General features: G+C 33.7%; 1 protein-coding gene across 2 annotated transcripts; it reads left to right on the top strand.

The window, feature by feature from the left end:
- The first annotated feature begins 13,417 nt into the window (after positions 1 to 13,417).
- On the top strand, positions 13,418 to 16,005 carry LOC110934973 (transcription factor MYB1). Of its 2 annotated transcripts, none has more exons than XM_022177637.2 (3): positions 13,418 to 13,611; positions 13,704 to 13,833; positions 14,306 to 16,005. In XM_022177637.2, the coding sequence occupies exons 1-3, from the start codon at positions 13,482 to 13,484 to the stop codon at positions 14,745 to 14,747; spliced, it is 702 nt and encodes a 233-aa protein (XP_022033329.1). In that variant the 5' UTR covers positions 13,418 to 13,481; the 3' UTR covers positions 14,748 to 16,005. The 2 variants fall into 2 exon arrangements, with proteins under 2 accessions (XP_022033329.1, XP_035840596.1); XM_035984703.1 differs by having other exon boundaries at positions 13,429 to 13,611; positions 13,720 to 13,833.
- The last annotated feature ends 3,520 nt before the right edge of the window (positions 16,006 to 19,525 follow it).

Here is a 19,525-nt window from a genome sequence, read left to right as displayed (position 1 = left end):
TGATTAATCAAGGTCATCAAGTTGAACTTGGTGTAATCCTCATACAAGCAAGTGGTTGAAGACAATATGATGAACCACATCCCCATACCTATAAGTGGTAAAATCAACTAAACTTATTTTCCGGAAAAACCATTTTGATTAAAACAAACTTAAGTGTTTTGAAATCTTAATGGGAAAATAGTTTGTTGTGAGGGGAGTTCTGATTGTTTATGCCAAGTGGATGGCAATTTGAAGCTTGATACAACAGTTGTCAAATTTATGTACAGTTTGTTTTAAAATTTCTTTAAATGTATTTGCATTTTAGGGGGAGTAAAAATTTCAGAAAATCCAAAAACATTAGAAAATTTGAAAAATACAAAAACATGATAAAATCTAAAATGAGTTTTGTTGTGAAAAAGAGGAAATGATAGTACATCAGTGGACTATCACAACACGCTAAAGAAATGGAAAGTCAAAAATGTGGTAAACAATCTCACTGCGGATGTGTCAATAGGTTTTTGCACATTTAGTAGATTGTAACGAGATATAAACCTAAAATTCAAACTTGCTTATCTCGTGGGGAACATGTCTTGGATATATGGGTAACCCCCAAAATCTTGTTTGAAAGGTCCCTCTTTCTGAAATACTAGGTTTGTATGCTCGGTGATATCTGGGGTATTATCCCGGGACTTCTGCTGAATGGAAATTCTGACCTAGTCCCCATATAATACTTTTTTGCAAATGCTTGGAATATAGCACCGCCCTTAGCATAAAAAAATGATGAAACATTGAAAAATGCTAATCATGTGCTGTTGAAGAAAAGATCCTCTAAAGGGGACACACCAAAAGTCGAACCATCATCTCTCTGCTGAACGGAATTTCTGACCTGAGCTCTCACGGTTTCGCATCTAACCCCTTTACAGATATCATCTGTGGTATACTCACATGTAAGACTGAATATTGGGATCTGGATACGGGAGTATATTCAAGTAGTGGGACACGCGAATAAGTTTAAGTCATTAAGACATTAATATCGTATCTCGAAACAATTGAAATTTGTGTGAAAATTTAAGTGGATCAATATACTGACAATCTAGGTGAATTGTTTAAAACTTAAAACGAAATGAAGCTTAACGGTGATTGGTGATGTGTCTTAGAAACTGATATGATCCTCTTACACAAACTCTCAAAAAGATTTTCTGTAAATATTTCTTTACTGCATTTCTATTATTCAAAAATCCAAAAAGATTTTATGTGTGTTTTAGCATAAATTTTGAAAAAAAACAAAAAGATTTTCGACAACTGGTGTTGAAGAACTAATTTTTAAAATTCCAAGTGCTAAACATGACGACGTTTGGTTTGGGAAACTATGTTTGAGAGTTTAAAATATATCTTACATGTGGTCATCAGAAGTTTTTGTAGAAGAAAACGATTCTACAAGTTGGTTCATCAGAGACTATATATGAAAGATTATTTTGTGATTTTTACAAGTGGAGTTTTAGAGTACAAATTTTTATATCATAAAACTTATGTTTGTGGTAGAGATTTTTGTGGGTCTGAGTAAGAGCTAGGTTTTCGATCCTAAGCAGATTTGAGCCAGGCAACGATCTTGAACCTGTGAAAGCCAGACTACGATCCCAGCTGATTGAGAGGGGGAGTCTGAATGACAAAGAGCAAGGTTCTGATCCTGAAATTGTTGCTGTTGATGAATTTAAAGATTCAACATTTGAGGGGGAGTGTATGTTGGTGCTAATGAATAGAGAAGAAGTCAACATCTGAGGGAAGGAGTTTGTTGGTGATGAAAAAGAAGAGAAGATAGAGATTGAGGATACTTACAGCGTTAGATACTTCAAAGAAAGAAGCCCAATGGTTGATAAAGATTGAAGATGCGAAGACTCGTCACTAAAGAATCCGTCAACATCCAAGGGGGAGTTTGTTGGTGCATCCGTCTGTTGTCTTCGTCTTGTATCGAGTCTTGTATAGTTAGGATAGTTTAGGGCACGAAAAACAAGAAAATTAGATTAGTGGAGATTCCGCTTGAAATGACTTTGAGTCAGTTTCAAGCGAAATCACCAAGGTCTGATTCCGCTCGAGATGTTTATGCTAATTTCGCTCCAAATGTTATGTGGTGATTTCGCTTGAAACATGTTCAAGCGAAATCAAGAGCTCTATATATAAGGATGCTCAAGCAAAATCAAGTAGTTAGTCTTCCGGTTTGCAACGAAGTGCTGCCGAAGTGTTGAATTGCTGTAAAAGTCATTCAATCTATACAGTCGACTATTTAAAGTGTAATACTTGCTGAATTGACCTCAGTTTCTTAGTTTCTGCCTCTGAAACTGAGATAAACTCTTCTGATCGACTCGTGCGGGTCTGAAAACTATCCTACATATGTGTGTCTCAACATGGCTGGAAAGGGTACCAGACATGGAAGTAGACTTTCAGATAACTGTAGGGATGCTGAGCCTAAGTATCTAGGGCCTAATTGTGATATTTGTTGTGGACGGCGAGACCCCGAGGAGGGTTTGGACCCATAGTAATCAAATGGAGATGATTCTGAAAGTGATGAAAATCGTGGTTGTCTGTACCGTGCTTTCAAGGGATACAATTCCCCTCCATTCGATGGCAAGACAAGTGCCACTAACACTGTGCAATGGAAAAATAAGATGGAGGTGTAATTAACATCAACGTCTATAGAGGCGTTAAGCGGTCAACTTTGTTGCCAACTCCTTTGAGTCAGAAGCCATTTTATAGTGCGAAGCATTGAAGCAGGTGATGAAACAAGTTTCCCACAGAGCGAAATCGGCAAGTGGAGACATAATTTTAAGAACTGAGGGCGGGTAACATAACTCATCATCAGAAAACCTCCAACTTTAATGAGACGTCTCATGTGCTTCCTTACATGGTCAATACCTAAGAAAGAAGAAAGAAGTGTTACATCAAGGGTTTACAATAGTGTGTGCATACAATTGTCAAAGAAAACGCACCAAGTGTCACACCCCAACCGACGACGGAATCATCGGGGCATGAGCGAATGGATGATTGCTCAAAGCATCATAACAATTGAAAATGACAATATTTAAATAAACCCTTTTTATTTTAACTTAAATTCGTACTTTGTTAAGAGAAAAGAAATTACATCAATTCAAATATTCAAACAAAAGAAAACTAATTTATTAACGCGTTTCTAAATCTACCTAAGTAGATTTCTTGAACATTATCATCAATTCCGTGCAATATATGAATAATAAAGGTCAACAAAATAGTTGGTGAGCATACAAGTTTGGTCTACATAGAATAAAAGATCTCAATCTAAAACTTGTATACTACTAGCATGTGTAACCTAACAATCAAACCAATAACACATAAGGGCGGTGTACTACTCCTATAGTGCTATAATCATTAAGGTAGGCGATTGAGTACACAAGATTGACTTCTAGTATGTATGTATGAAAAATAGCATGTATTCATAGATTGAGTGTTTAAATAATGTGATTGATTGTGTGTAGGTGAGTTTTTATAATTTCATATATTGTAACCCAAGGTGTGTTTATAGGAAAAAGTGTAACATCGCAAAAATTACGTCCAATTATGAGACGACACGTGTCCAGTTCTCCAACTAATCCCGACTACGTGGAGAGGGAAACCTCTAACTAATCCCGATTATGTGGAAGGAGGAAGGACCTACACTGTACGTTTACTGAAACGTGTTTTGAATCTCCGATTAATCCTGATTCTGGGAAGGAGAGAAGGATTATTACTGTGTGTTAACTGAGACGCATCCCAGATCTCCTACTAATCCCAACTACGAGGAAGGAGAGGGACTAAAAGTGCCCCAAAGATGCATAGTCCAAGGACTAAATATGAAAATTCTCAAAATTTGCGTTCTGGAGGTCCCATACGGACCGTAAGGACTTACCCCTTACGGTCTGTATGCTTGTTTAAAAATTTATGTGCGCTTAAGGTCCTTACGGACCGTAAGCTACAAACCCTTACGATCCGTAAAGGACTGCGAATGTCAGATTTGCTTGCAGCCCAAGGCTTTCTACTATGGTGCCACCTATCTCGCATTTTTCCCACTCTTGCTCAGTCCTTGCCACCTCAATGATACCTGCAAACATCCTAGAATGCTCATGGACACTTGTCTTGATCTTGTGTACCATCCTCAGCTAATAGCAAGCTTGATCACACTTTCAACTTGCTCATTCATACTTTCTTCTCTCTAACTCTCTTGGAGCTCTCCTCTGGACAAGAGGACTCCTATTCCAAGTTCTATTCTGCCAAACACTTCCAAGTGTGTGTTTCTATTTAGTCTTTTTGTTGGCCCATGTAATCAATCCCAGAAGAACAAATGATACTGAAAGTCAAAACTGGTTCTCAATAGTTGATCATCAATAAGCAATGCATGACCTAAGTTCCCTCCAATGGCAGTGTTTCTATCAACTGATGACTTCAAGTATTGATCTCTCAACAACTGCTCTTCAAAGAACTGTTGATTGTAAAGACTGAAGACCTAACAACTGTTGTTTGTCAAAGTACTGATGAAGACAAAGCACTGCTGATTCAAGGCCTGGTCAACCATTGAAGAAAGCACTGATATGCAACATTAGTGATTAGGCAACAACAGTGGAAAGCTACATCAATGTTTTGTGTATCAGTTGTTTAATGTAACAGTGTTTAGTATAGATCAGTGTTTAGAGGTTGTTAGTCTGTTAGATGTCACTGTCTAGGTGACGTCAGCATTAGATGCTCAGTGGTTAGGATTGTACTATAAATCGAATAGTACCTGTACTGTTCTATTAGCTCTTTTGCACACATTCATCTTGTGCGAACTAACTATGAGCTCAGGCTGAGGGGGAGATTAGTGTTGCATGCATGTATAGTTGAATCTTGTAATTCATACAATCATTCGATTAATGAAATCATGTTTGCTGAAAACTATTCTCTTGTGATTGTGTTATAAAGTTTCCTTTCCATTTCTGCTGGAATACATCTCTGTTTCATCTTCTTACATTAATCATTTAATTAAATAACACAATCAAAGAAACTCAGATCCTAACAATTGGTATCAGAGCATAGGACAGTCAAATTCGATCTAACAATCAATTTGACATAAAAGTTCAGCTCAAATTCATTGATACTTCAGTTGTTCGTATTTAGTTGAAACAAAGTAAAGGGTAACCATGTATAAAAGTTGATTATTCAAAAACATTTGTAAAAAAACCAAGATGATATAACACTCACAAGACCCTCACAACACTGGAACACTATTCAAGCCACCTATGCTATCCGAGTACAATATCTGGCAACATAGGATGGGCCATGTGTTTGCTCAGCAAAACACCGGCTGCTGGAAGTCAGTCATCTTTGGCCCACACGTTCCAATGGTGCCTAGCATAGAAAATCCCAAAGGCCAAGTGCCTAAAAGCCTTGAAAATTACTCAGAACAGGATTTTCAAAAAATTGAATTAGATGCAAAAGCTTTTAGCATAGTGGCTTCAGCTCTCCCAAATGACATTTATGCTGGACTATTACATTGTAACAGTGCCAAAGAGCTGTGGGATGCACTAAAAGAGCAGTTTGGTGGAACAGAAGAGGTTATCGAAAATAACAGGGAGGTTTTGAATTAACAGTATGAAACCTTTTGTCGTGTCAAAGGAGAGTCTCTAACCCAACAGTTTGAAAGATTTAGTTGTCTCATTAGTGAACCTAAACTGGTTAATGTTGAATTTGCAAAGTCCCCTTTAAATAGTAGGTTTCTAAGGTCATTACCAAACAAATGGGACACAATAGCTTTTGTAACAAGAAATTATGTGGGTTTTAAAGAGCTAAGTTTGGCCCAACTTCATGGTCGACTCCTCACCTATGAGAGAGAGTTAAACCAGAAAAAGAAGTTACAGGAATCTGGGAAGGTTGCTGATGATTACACCTTTGGTAACACAGCACTTCTGGGTCAAGAAGAATCTGATGGTAGTAAGGATGAGAGTTATGATCATTATATTGACATAACTGCTGATGGAGCTTTTAACAACTCTGATTCTTACTCACCTAACTATGCTTTTACAGCAAGTAGGGAAAACCGTTGCTTCGACAGAACATATCTTTAGTTAAAAATGAGTTGGAAAATTTTTGAATATTTTGCGTATAGAAGTATTGCATATATAATTATGCTAACCATTCTTGTAACCGTTGCTTCGGCAGAACGTATATTTTCCAAATTAAAACTTAAAAATTATTTAAGATCTACAATGTCACACGAAAGATTAAACGGTTAAGCTATTATGTCAATTGAAAGATATTTTTAGAAGAACTTGATTACGATTCTTTCATAAAACAATTTGTCTCAGATAAATAAATTTTATTTAAACGTATACTTAATTATATAACTTTCAACAATTTTTTTTAACTTCGCCAACTATAAACTTTTATGTTTTTAATTGATGGTCCATTTCGTAGTTCGCTTAGGGTCTCTAAAAACGTAGAAACGATAGGGACAGACTAATCATTACCTATCTTGATTTCATTGGGGGAATACATCTTGAATAGGAAAGTGGTTATGCTTCAAGACCCTTTAACTCCAAAGGTAACTGTGATTTTTGACAAGATCATATTTTGACACTACAAATTACTCAGCTATTTGGTGTGGAAATGGAAAGTATGAAGTAAGTGGTCCTTTACTTTTATATATGTTTCCATGAAATCTTTGTTCAAATCAAACGAATAAAATATAATTGGTTTTTTGTTGTTAAAAATATTAAAGCTGGACTATCGTTCAGGTTTAACATATTGTGAGTGGGCTTTTGGTTATTGGGCTCTTTGTTGGGCTCTGCTTTGTTTGTTACATAGTTGATATGGTTGTTGTAACAGCCTGTGATAATTAATGGATATTTCTAAGAGTTGGAGGGTGTTTTATGGAACATTCAAGGGACTGCGATCATCTCATCCCTTTCTTCTGGACTAAAGTGTAATATTTTTTAGATGCAGGTATATAAGGGCTAGATATTGTGCGCATGGGTGATTATCCCCAAAAGTTTCAAGTTTACTTTCTCTCTCAAGTTCCAGGCGATTTAGGGTTTCTTTAGTTGTTTGTATTTCTGTATTGTTCTAGTTCTTTCTGGTTATTCTCTCGGCTGTTGAGAGTTTGTTCTTCATGTGTTTGATGATCATCGGTTGATGATCATCCAGGTATTATTGTATTGATCTATTGTATGTTTTCTGATCTCGTATTTAGTGAGATCTAGGGTTTTGGGGGGGTGTTTTTGGTTTGTGTAAATAATAAAGTTTTTCGTCGCCGTTTTTATCGCTTCTTCGTTGTTCAGTGTTGTTTGTTATTGCGTCATAGATTTCATACCATTTTGACATGGTATCAGAGCTATGTTTTAGCTCTTGAGTCTGATTCGTTGGGGTTTCCGCTATATATTGTGTCTGTATTATCTCTGTCTTATTTGTTTTGATATGTTCTTTGAGTGTGTGCAAATTCAAATCTGAGGGATCTGTTGCGTGGTTCTTGGTGTGGCACAAATCCTAACTAGGGTTTGTTGGAGGTCAAGGAAGATGTCTAATATCAGTTGTTTCTGAAGACCTGTGTTGGTCTCTAAACCCTAGAAGGTTCAGGGCAAACTAACCAGGTATTTCTTGTTTGTGTATTGATCAGCTCTAGTAGTTCTCGAAAACTACAGTTCTGGTCTATTTTTGGAGCTTTTGCACCCACTGTAAGATCTTTCCGATCTTTATGGTTTTTATTTTTTCTGCATCATACTATTCAGTTTCTAGGCATCCCCTGTTTACCGGACTAGTCGGGCCGGCACTTGATCGAGTCTACTTGCTAATTGTTGCATTGTCCAGTCTTGTTGTGGTTTTTTTTTTTTGTATCTATACTGTTTTTTATGTTGGATTATTGTGTTTGCATTTATACTTCTTGTCTTGTGTTGTGTATTAGGTCTGATAGGAATAGTGTGGCTCCTGAGTAAAGGCTTGTCCGGGCACCATAGAGTGACGAACCTGGAATCTGGTCCCTGACTCAGTTTCACCTTAGGTTTTGTGTTTGATCTATTTGGCGTTTAAGTTTTGTGTTATCTGTGATATCTTCTATGTCTTGTTTTCTATTTTTTGTTTATTTGTGAGTATTATCATAGGTGACGATGAAGGTACTTCTGTTACTCTTATTAGCAAGTTAGATATAGGGTCACCTCTTTATTTGCATCCTAGTGACTCTAGTGCATTGACTATTGTTAGTATAAAACTTAAGGGTACAGAAAACTATACTGTTTGGGCTAGTGCAATGAAGCTTGCACTAAAAGCTAGAAATAAGTACGGGTTTATAGATGGTAAATGTAAAAAACTTGAGGGTGATGATGTGTTGTCTGCCTAGTGGGATAGGTGTAACTCAGTTGTGATTACTTGGTTATTAAATTCTATATCTGAGGAACTGTTTCTTGGTCAAGTTTTTTCTAAGTTAGCTTCTGAGGTCTGGGATGATCTCAAAGAGTCTTTTCATAAGGTAGATGGTTCTGTTGTATATGATTTGTATAAAAAGATCAATAATATTTCACAAAATGGTAGTTCTGTGGCAGATTATTACAACAGATTGACAACAATGTGGAAGCAGTTTGATGCGATGTTGCATCTGCCTTCATGTTCTTGTCAAGCTGCCAAGGACTATAATGATTTTTCGACTTTAATAAAACTAATGCAGTTTCTTATGGGACTTGATGATGTTTATCAACCAGTAAGAACAAGTCTTTTAACAAGAGAACCATTTCCTTCTATTAAGATGGCTTTTTCTATTATTTCTAGAGAAGAGTCACATAGGTTGGCTAGTAGTGGGTCTAAAACATAGAATGTTTCCTTTGTGTCTAAGCCTAATCAAGCATTTGATCCTAAAAAAAGAATTAACAGAGGTCCTAATCCTAGTTTGAAATGTACCCATTGTATTGTAATATGATAGGACATACTGTTGATAAATGTTTTGAAATTGTTGGTTACCCTCCTGGTGTTAAAAGAAGAATTAATAATAATCAGTCCAATAAAATCAACTTTACTAATAATAATAATAATAACAAATCAAATAATGTTGTTGGATCATCTGCTTCTACTGGTGTTCCTGGTTTTCCTTTTACATCTGAACAGATTACAAAGCTGTTGAGTTTAGTTGGTGAAAAGAGTGGGTCAAATACTCAGAATGCTAATATGGGAGGTGAGTGTTTTAATGTGTCTAATTTTGTAAGTTGTTCCAGTTCAGTCAGTTTTAGTAATAATTTTGTATGGATTGTTGACTCAGGGGCTAGTCAACATATGGTTAAATCTGATAAAAATACGATAAATGTTGTTGATGTATCTGAGTTTAATATTACTGTTAGTCATCCAAATGGTACTAGTGTAAAAGTTTTAAAAATTGGTGATCTTAAACTGACTGATGATATATTGTTAAGAGATGTTTTCTTTCTTCCTGATTACTGTGTTAATCTGTTATCTGTTTATAAATTAGCTAAAGATAATCATGTGTCTGTTGTTTTTAAAGAGAATAGTTGTATGTTACAGGATTCCAGTTCCAAGAAAATCTTGGTGAATGGTAGCCAGGATAGTGGTCTATATTTTGTAGGGGATAATGGTAATGCTGTCAATGTTTGTTTTAATAGTTCTGTTAAGTCTTATACTTAGCATAGTAGGTTAGGACATCCCTCAGATCAGGTTTTAGCTGTGTTGAAACAAAGTCTAAATATTAATTCAAGTGATTATGGTCCTTGTGATGTGTGTCATAGGGCTAAACAAGTAAGAGTTCCATTTCCGTTGAGTGAACACAAGTCCAAGTTTGTTGCTGATTTAACACATTTAGATCCACTGCAGAGGCTGAGTATAGAGCAATGGGCTCGGCCACTTGCGAAATCATGTGGATCATAAATGTTTTGTCTAAGTTAAAGATAAAAGTCGGTCTTCCAGTTAAGTTATTCTGTGATAGTAAGTCAGCCATATCAATATCTCAAAATCCTGTTTTCCATGAGAGAACAAAACATTTTGAGATCGATCTTCATTTTTTGAGAGAAAAAAATTAGTGCTGGGCTTATTGAGCTAGAAAAGATTCATACGGATGTGCAAATTGCAGATGTCTTTACTAAGGGGTTGAGTGTAAATCAACATCAATCTCTTTTTAAAGAGCTTGGTATTTTAGACATGTTTGCACCTGAATGAAGGGGGCATGTTAAAAATTATTAAAGCTAGACTATCATTCAGGTTTAACATGTTGTGAGTGGGCTTTTGGTTATTGGGCTCTTTGTTGGGCTCTGCTTTGTTTGTTACATAGTTGATATGGTTGTTGTAACAGCCTGTGATGATTAATGGATATTTCTAAGAGTTGGAGGGTGTTTTATGGAACATTCAAGGGACTGCGATTATCTCGTCCCTTTCTTCTGGACTAAAGTGTAATATTTTTTAGATGTAGGTATATAAGGGCTAGATATTGTGCGCATGAGTGATTATGCCCAAAAGTTTCAAGTTCACTTTCTCTCTCAAGTCCAGGCGATTTAGGGTTTCTTTAGTTGTTTGTATTTGTATATTGTTCTAGTTCTTTCTGTGTTGAGAGTTTGTTCTTCATGTGTTTGATGATCATCGGTTGATGATCATCCAGGTATTACTGTATTGATCTATTGTATGTTTTTTGATCTCATATTTAGTGAGATCTAGGGTTTTGGGGGGTGTTTTTGGTTTGGGTAAATAATAAAGTTTTCCGTCGCCATTTTTGTCGCTTCTTCGTTGTTCAGTGTTGTTTGTTATTGCATCATAGATTTCATACCATTTTGACATTTGTGTTAATTACCGCGACGAATGAAACTAATATCGTCCGAACAATTTCGTCAACGTTGCTGGTATTCATTATTATTGTTTATGGTATAAATTTTATTCCGATTACCCCGAACAATATTTAAATAGAGTTGTAATCATTTTAATCATATCACACCTTATGTTTTAGGTAATTTTCCATCATTTAGTTTTACTATATTGTATGCATTTACCATACTGATACCCTAATGAAACGGACAAATATACGCACAAAATTTTTTACTTGTTTTTAATTTAACAACCCAATGTTTAACACCTTCTCGAGTACTTTAAAAAAAATTAAATGCAAAATTTTCAAATTAAATATTTTTAACTGGTTTTAATTTGTCATAAATTATTAGTGAACCAAATGCTGTTAAAAAATTTATAATTGCATTTTTGAATTAGAATAATAATATAATATCTGTTATTTATATTTTTTTGGAAGTTCTTCAACATTAGGTCGATTTACAATAATAATATAAGTAGTGATATTTTCCCACACTTTGCGACGGGATCGGTATCAGTTTGGTTCATTGTAGCACCAGTAGGATGCAGACACTCGTTTATTAATCAACACGTGCTTTACATCAATAAAAAAACTACAAAAACGAATATTGATATAAGTTTTGGTATTGTTTGGTCGATATCGATTCGGTTCGATTCAGTTCGCCACGATATCAAAATCTAGAAAATAAAAGTTTATGTGTTTCAATCCATGAGTATCAAGTCTCCAATCAACCAATCTGATGCAATCACCAATCCCTAACTTGTTAAATCATATATATTATTAATAATTAAATTATATATTTTATTATTATTATTATTATATTAATTAATTAATTATTTTATATAAAGTAAAAAATTAAATAAATTTGAATCAAAATCATATATATTATTAATATTTAAATCTTATATATATTGTTTATTAATATATTAACTAATTATCTTAAGTAAAGTAAAAAAGTTATATAAATTTGAATTACCGGTGACAACTTCTAATAAATATATAAATATATTTATCTTTATATTATTATTATTATATTATGTTATTCATGGAAACCTCTAATTCATATGTATAATAATATATTATATTTATCATGGCAACTTCTAATTTATATGTATAATAAAATTTATATGTATAATAATATATTCAAATTAAATTCCAATCATATATATATATATATATATATATATATATATATATAATTACAAGATTAATGTATTATTTTAAGTAAAATAAATTAAATTAGTGTTCATGGCATCTTCTGATTTATATGTATAATTTATATTTATATTATTATTATATTATGCTGTTCATGGCAACCTCTAATTCATATGTAAAATAATATATTATATTTATCATGGCAACTTCTAATTTATATGTATAATAATATATTCAAATTAAATTCAAATCATATATATATATACATATATATAGTAAAAGATTAATGTATTATTTTAAGTAAAATAAATTAAATTACTGTTCATGGCAACTTCTGATTTATATGTATAACTAGTGATTTTCCGCCGCACTTCGTGGCAAAAATTCGATTGGTATCTGTTCGGTTCGTTATGTTACTTACACTCGTTATAGTAATCGAAAGAGAAAACCTTACATTGAAAACAATAAAAACGAATATCCATACCAGTATCGAGTACCGATGCTGTTCATTTTTTTTTTTGAATGACAACGACTAGTCTGCTCTATTCACCAGTAATTCAATTCTTTATCACTCTTGGTCTCTTGACCAGGATACAAAGGTTGAACCTGGAACATCTCCCTTAAGAGGCATATGCCTATACCAAGTGGACTAGCCCCACATTGACAAAACATAGAATCGGACACAACAACAATCGAACTTGCGTCGGCTGCTTGTAATACAACGCATCAACCCTCACAACACATCATTATATGTATGTTGATCAATCCTCACAACACATCATTTGATTTGTATGTTGTTCAGCTGATATCAGTTTGGTTGGTTTGCATTCTATGTTTATTTTTTTCAACGTTAGCGTATAAACATTATGGAAACGGCTATTGTGCCGCTATCGTACCAACCCAAACCGAAATCGAGTGAACAACATTTGTATCATTACCGAGATTTATTTTTATTATTGCTATCATACCGTACCGAACTGAACAACATCGATACCGGTATGTATTAATTTTTATGGTTTTTTTTGTTTGATAACATATATCGTGTCGCTATCGTAGTGATCCGAACGTAAGTTTTATAAAAAATCAAACTGAATGTTAAACAAAATGCTACTAATAAAAAGAACAAATACCTTAATAAAATATTACTAAATAAAAATAAATACTTAAAATATTTCAACTATTATTAATCATAAGTTTCTATTCATATATCTAAATTAATTAAAAACGTACATTATTTAAAGTATAGAATTGAAATTGAAAATAACAAAATTAAAAATAATAACATAAGAAATTGGTTTTACTATTCATCATCACTTTCAATTCATATATATAATATAATATAATATCTTATTTTCTGTGGAAATATTAGCATGCACGTATGTGATATATACGTGGAGGGAGAAGGTACAATATATTTTATTCTATATCCCTATAAAATGAACTTCGATTAGAACAAACGTCAAAGTGAAAACATACACTTACATAAATTAAATAATCACTAATTTAAGTAAAGGTACAACAAAGAATGAGACCAACTGCTAATACGAGTGTAGTGTTGAAGAAAGGTGCATGGACAACCGAAGAAGATATACTTCTCAAGAACTATATCCAGAAATATGGAGAAGGGAAGTGGCACCTTGTACCTCTCAAAGCAGGTAAAACATACATTCTATATGTACTTTTGGAACATATAATATTTTCCTTGATTTGGTTCTCTGGCTTCGATAATGTTTTGTGTAATTCACAGGCTTAAACCGATGCAGGAAGAGTTGTAGGCTGCGATGGTTGAATTACTTAAGACCGAATATAAAACGAGGAGATTTTGGGGAAGATGAAATTGACCTCATGCATAGGCTTCATAAGCTTCTAGGAAACAGGCGAGTAAAATTAAATGTAAACTGATAAAACACATATAGTACGAGGGTTTTCATTCATTTTCGTAACACAACGGGTAAAGTGGTGAACCAGTCATGATTTTTTTTTTTACCAAGATCAATATTATTTGGATACCCACCTGGATATATGTAAACTCGACATGCGAATTTTCTGTCCGGCTAAGGTTGGTCACGTTGTAAATAGTGATAACTTGTTGTGCGACTGATAAAAATATGAATTACAATTTGGTTTTGAGGCAATCAAACACACAAAAAGTTTATTCCTTTCAATAATATTTCGTAACAACAATCTACTAATATAGTTAAGCAAATTAGATCCTCAATTTTTTTCTAAATTTTTGCTTAACATATATAATTTAAAAGGTTGTTGACCCGCACCCGGTAGATTAGTAGTCCATATAGGGGAAATTAAAGATATATTATTTTAGTAATGACAGATTAAATTTGGTTTTAGATGGTCATTGATTGCGGGAAGACTACCAGGAAGAACTGCTAATGATGTGAAAAACTATTGGAACACAAATGTTCGATCCCGTCCCAAACGACAAAAGGAAGCACCTAAAGACGATGAGGGGTCACAACAGGCCATGGTCACAGTTATTAGGCCTAAACCACATACCTTCTCCAAAACATTAAATTTGTACCCTCAACCTGATAACATGGGTAAGTTGATAACATCATCAAATGATGGTTTTATTAACGCCTTCAATAATTCTCCGGGGTTAGTCACGTCACCCACAATATCCGATGACATGATTAATGAATATTTCTATGAGTTATTTGAAGACCGGGAGAAGGAAATGGGCTTAAAAAATTTAGATGTTGTTGAGCAAGATGGTCAAAACAGTATGTTTAATTTCCCCACCGACGGTGACATATGGGACCTTCTTGATTAGAACCAGGCCGGCTTAAAGGTTTTGGAGTCCCAAAGCGAACTACAGATATGGGTTTAATTACCCTTGGGCCGACCCTGATTAGAACATATATGAGTATTACTCGTTAACTTTTTATAAATCGAATTTATAAATAAAGGTTAGTGTGTGTCAATCGCGAAGACTCATCATGATTTCTAAGACTATTGTAATGGTTAATGCCTCCTAAGGGGCATTTTTCGCCACATCAACATTATAACGGCCCTGCAAAAAATGTTTAACGGTTAATGCCCATTTCATCCGATACTTGCCATTTTTTTCTCCTCTTTCGGGCATTATTCTACCAATGTCCCTCCCTTTTCATGCACCTATAATATCCAAAGGGATGATGCTAGAGGCATTATCAAACTCTTTTATGCCTCTATAATTCCCATTACACATGGCCTAATTATTAATCACAACATGTATCTATTTTTTGTTTTATTATTTTTTTTTAAGTTAAAGGGCATGTTTTATGTTTGATTAAGTTAAACGGCGTAGGGTAGTGCCCCGCTCCACGTCAACCAGTTAACGGCACACTCACTCTCACTTTCACTCTTACTAATCCTGCATATACCTATTGAGTGGGAAGGCAAGTGTTTTTTTTTAATATTTTTATATGTATAGTTATTTAAAAAAAAAATACTTATTAAAAAATAATACCTACAACCAAAAGTATGTTAATATGGAAAAAAAAAATATTGTTTTGCTTTTCATTAAATGTTAAAGAGTGTTCAGAAAATATAATGAAATAAGAACTTTTTATTTTTTATTTTTTTTTTAAAAGAGAATGAAGTACAAATTACTTGTGAAAAATAAAACTAAACATTAAATGAAATATAACAAGAAGAACAAAGGTTTACATGGCTTTCTTTCATTGGATATACCATTGAATGCACACCTGTCTCACACCTACACTCACGTCATCTCCGGTCATAACCCGGTCATTCTCAGACGACGCGGTGCTTCCCTCTCACGCTTACGGACGATGACACATGCCCTAAACTATATGTTCTTTTCGAATGACATCATTAAAAGTAGAGAAAACCTAAGAAAGTAAGAATAATCATAACCATTTATTTCATTTTTTTTATTTTAATGCTGATTATAAATTATTTTTCTAGTAAACTGCTAAATTCGTCCCTGAGGTTTGACTCAAATTGCTAGATCAGTCCAAAATCAAGTTTTGTTGCTAAAACAGTCCTTAAGTCTAGTTTCTGTTGCTATTTCAGTCTAATAAATTAACACCGTTAGAACCTCTGTTAATGAATGGGTAAAACTGCTAAATTCGTCCCTGAGGTTTGATTCAAGTTGCTAGATCAGTCCAAAATCAAGTTTTTTGAATTTGTTAATTATAAACTTATTTAGGTATATAATTTTTCTAGACTTGCATTAATTTTTTGAATTTGTTAATTATAAACTTATTTAGATTATAAACTTATTTAGGTATATAATTTGCAAGTCTAGAAAAATTATTTGTTAGTTATTTTGATTATTATTATTATTAATATTATTATTATTATTATTATTATCATTAAATGTTTACTAATTATATACTTAAGTATTTAAATAAGATAATACTTAATTTAAATAAAATTAGTTTTAAAAATATAAATGTAGCTTTTTTGAAGAGCGCAATTTAACAGGCTCAGCCTTAAATACTGATTTTATTTTGTTGTTGTTATTGTTGTTGTTGTTACCATGTAAATATTTAGTATTTATTTAAGGATTTAAATAAGACAACAGTTAATTTAAACAATATTTAGTTATGAAAAATACAAACATTATATGTAAATTTAAATATCAAGAAATTAACATAATTTTTATTTATTTTTATTTAAATCGTAATATTTAATGTTTAATATTTATCAATTATTTTAATTTAATATTTGTATTATAAAGTTCTTTCATTCATTTTTTCTACTTAATTAAGTGGTTTCGTATTTAATAATATTATCATTCAGGTGAGGTCAGACAACATGTCGTGTCAAACCAGTGTTTAAGACAGGTCAAATAAAATTACGCTCTCCAAAAGAGCTACATTCTGTTTATATTTTTATAACTAAACACAAATTTAAATTATATATTTAGGGTAGACTTGTAATTTATCTTAAATTTTAAGACATTTAAGAAAATATATAATGCATTTGGTACAAGTATTGATGCATTAAGTGTTTAAGACAGGTCAAATAAAATTACGCTCTCCACTGACTCCAATTCATTGATACATTTTTTTGCTATTTTTTTATCCAAAAAAACCCCTCTTCTTTAATTCGAAGAGCATCAACTCCACATCTACTCGCTTTGACCTCATTTCTTTCACGCCAAATGATCCAACAAGCAAGTAAGATTGTTGATTGAACAATTCGTTTTTTCAAGTCAAAACATGCTACATCAGTGTGGAGTTTCAGACGGTGTGCAACAAAGAAAATAGATATTGGAGAAGTTTTGCACCACACAGAAATCCGTTGGCATAGAAATCCGTTGGCATATGATTGAGGCGACAATGCATGGAGAAATTAAGTGTTCCGTTGTTCCGTCCACTTCCCTGCATAGGGGACCGGTTAAAGAGCCCATTACAATAATGCATCTTCTCGCTAGCGTTGTTCGTGTAGGAAGTCTGTCCAACGAAATACGCAAATCGAAAACATTGACTTTCTTAGGAAGTCAATTGTTCCAGTCGAAATCCACCTTGGCAGAGTTGTTGCTGGTCCCATACAACAACTTGCTTTTTTACTTATCTTTTTGAGAATACGCCACCGGAGTTGCCGATCCACTTCCATGAATTTTCCCCATGGTTGAGATTAACAAGGTTCAGCAACATGGTGCAAGCATTTAGTTCCTGCACTTCAGCTAATGATGAAGGGTTCTTGGCCCACTCCCAAACCTCTGATTGCCCAGAGACACCTCTCGCTAAACGAGTATTAACGCTGCTGCCTTTGTCATTTTCGAGACTGAAGAGGGATGGAAATAATAACTTGAAACCGGTGTCGCCAAGCCACGTGTCAATCCAAAATCTAATTGATGAACCTGAACTCACATCGTCGTGCATATAATTATTTAGCTGCACGTTTTTGCTTCTTAAATTCCCTTCCACATTGTTTATGTTACAACCATACTTGAGTGGTAGTGTTACCCATCTTCTAGGCGAGTAGTGTGAAGGAAAGACTACGCGATGCCAAATAGCCTACCGGATTCAGTTTAAATCACCATAGACTACATTTTGCACCCAATAATGATCCCAACGTAGGCTTCCCATTTTAATTGGTGCTATGACATCCACCCCCTTTACCCACACCATGGTGCTATTACACCATGTTCCACCCCAAAAGGAATTTCTGCTAAGCTTTTCTAGCTTTTCTCGCTTCTCTAGAACCCCAACCAGAGCTCTAAACTGTAACACCCGGATTTTCAGGCCATACCGTACAACTGTAACACGTGTTGTGAATAGATGAAAGGTTGTATTTGACTGATTATGATGTTTATATATGATATTTAATAAGTTGGTAAATTTAAACCTTGGTAAAAATTATGTTGGCAACGATAAGATAAACGCTTATCGAGTAACGGTTAAAATGCGAAACGAACGTCGGTGACCACCCGATCAGTGTTAAAATCCTAAAAATAGTCTGTTATGATTATAATAATAATTTTAATCATGTTCTTGAGGAAAAATAAATTAAAATGCTAAGAAACTCTATTTTTCGAGTTTGAGCGCGTGTAACGCGCGATACTGCACGAATTAGACAAAATACCATCAACGCAGCCAGTCAAGGCAACTGGTAATCATTTCAGTAATAATTTTTAGTGATTTTTTTTATAGAATGATAAAAATAATTTAAAACACACTAAAACGGGATTAAAACGCTAAATAAAATACCCGGTATCCAGTAAAATACCTGTTTTTACACTATAATACATATAAGTGTGTATATATAGGTTTGTATGTGTGTAGTATGTGTATAGAGGAGGAGGTGGCGGCTGATTATGAACTCTCTCTCCTCTCTCTTGACACTTGTGGACATGGGGAACACCATAGAGATGATTGTTGTCCCTAAAAGCTTCCATAATCATTCAAAAACCCAAGAAACCCTTCACCATTTTCATCTATCTCTCCCTCTTGTACATCTCGGCCGAACACCCCTTACACACACACATTCAAAATTTTCAAACTATTTCATGAAGATTCAAAGGCATTTCAAAGTGATTTCAAGCTTGTAAGGAGGTTTAGTGGTGATTTCAAGAAGATTCAAGCAAGAACAAGGCCTCACATCATCATCTTTTTCAAAAACCCACTAGAGATGTTGGAAGGTTTCTCTTGAACTTGGAATTAATCACAAACTTGAAACTAACAATGAATGAGATTTTAAACAAAGTAAAAATGAGTGTGTATATGTATGTATGTATGGCCGAAAATTTGTATGAATATGTGTATTTAGTTGTGTTTTGATTTTGTTGAATGATTCTTGATTGATTTGATTTGATTTGATTCTTAAAAGATAGATTGCATGCATGGGTTCAAAAGATGTCATAAAAGAATGTTCTAAAAGGGTCTTGTGATTTGAAGATGAAAATGATAAAAAGTGAACTTTTGGAAGTTCATATAAGTATGTATATGTGTCATGTATATATATATATATATATATATGTATGCATGTATGTAAGATTTTGTCACATGTTCATAAATGAAAGAATGTTTGCATTTATGTAAAAATGATTAAATGATAATGGAATGGACATGTTTTGATTTATATGAACATGAA

This window comes from Helianthus annuus, chromosome 15 (assembly GCF_002127325.2).
Source record: "Helianthus annuus cultivar XRQ/B chromosome 15, HanXRQr2.0-SUNRISE, whole genome shotgun sequence".
Lineage (NCBI taxonomy): Eukaryota > Viridiplantae > Streptophyta > Magnoliopsida > Asterales > Asteraceae > Helianthus > Helianthus annuus.
The sequence above is the reverse complement of the archived record's forward strand: the minus strand, read 5'-3'. Positions and strand labels throughout refer to the sequence as shown.

Bases quoted from the DNA above. Each gene is read 5' to 3' on its own strand.
- LOC110934973 (XM_022177637.2), top strand. From the start codon at position 13,482: ATGAGACCAACTGCTAATACGAGTGTAGTGTTGAAGAAAGGTGCATGG. The intron at 13,612-13,703 runs GTAAAACATACA...TGTAATTCACAG, and splicing joins CCTTGTACCTCTCAAAGCAG to GCTTAAACCGATGCAGGAAG. The intron at 13,834-14,305 runs GCGAGTAAAATT...ATTTGGTTTTAG, and splicing joins CATAAGCTTCTAGGAAACAG to ATGGTCATTGATTGCGGGAA.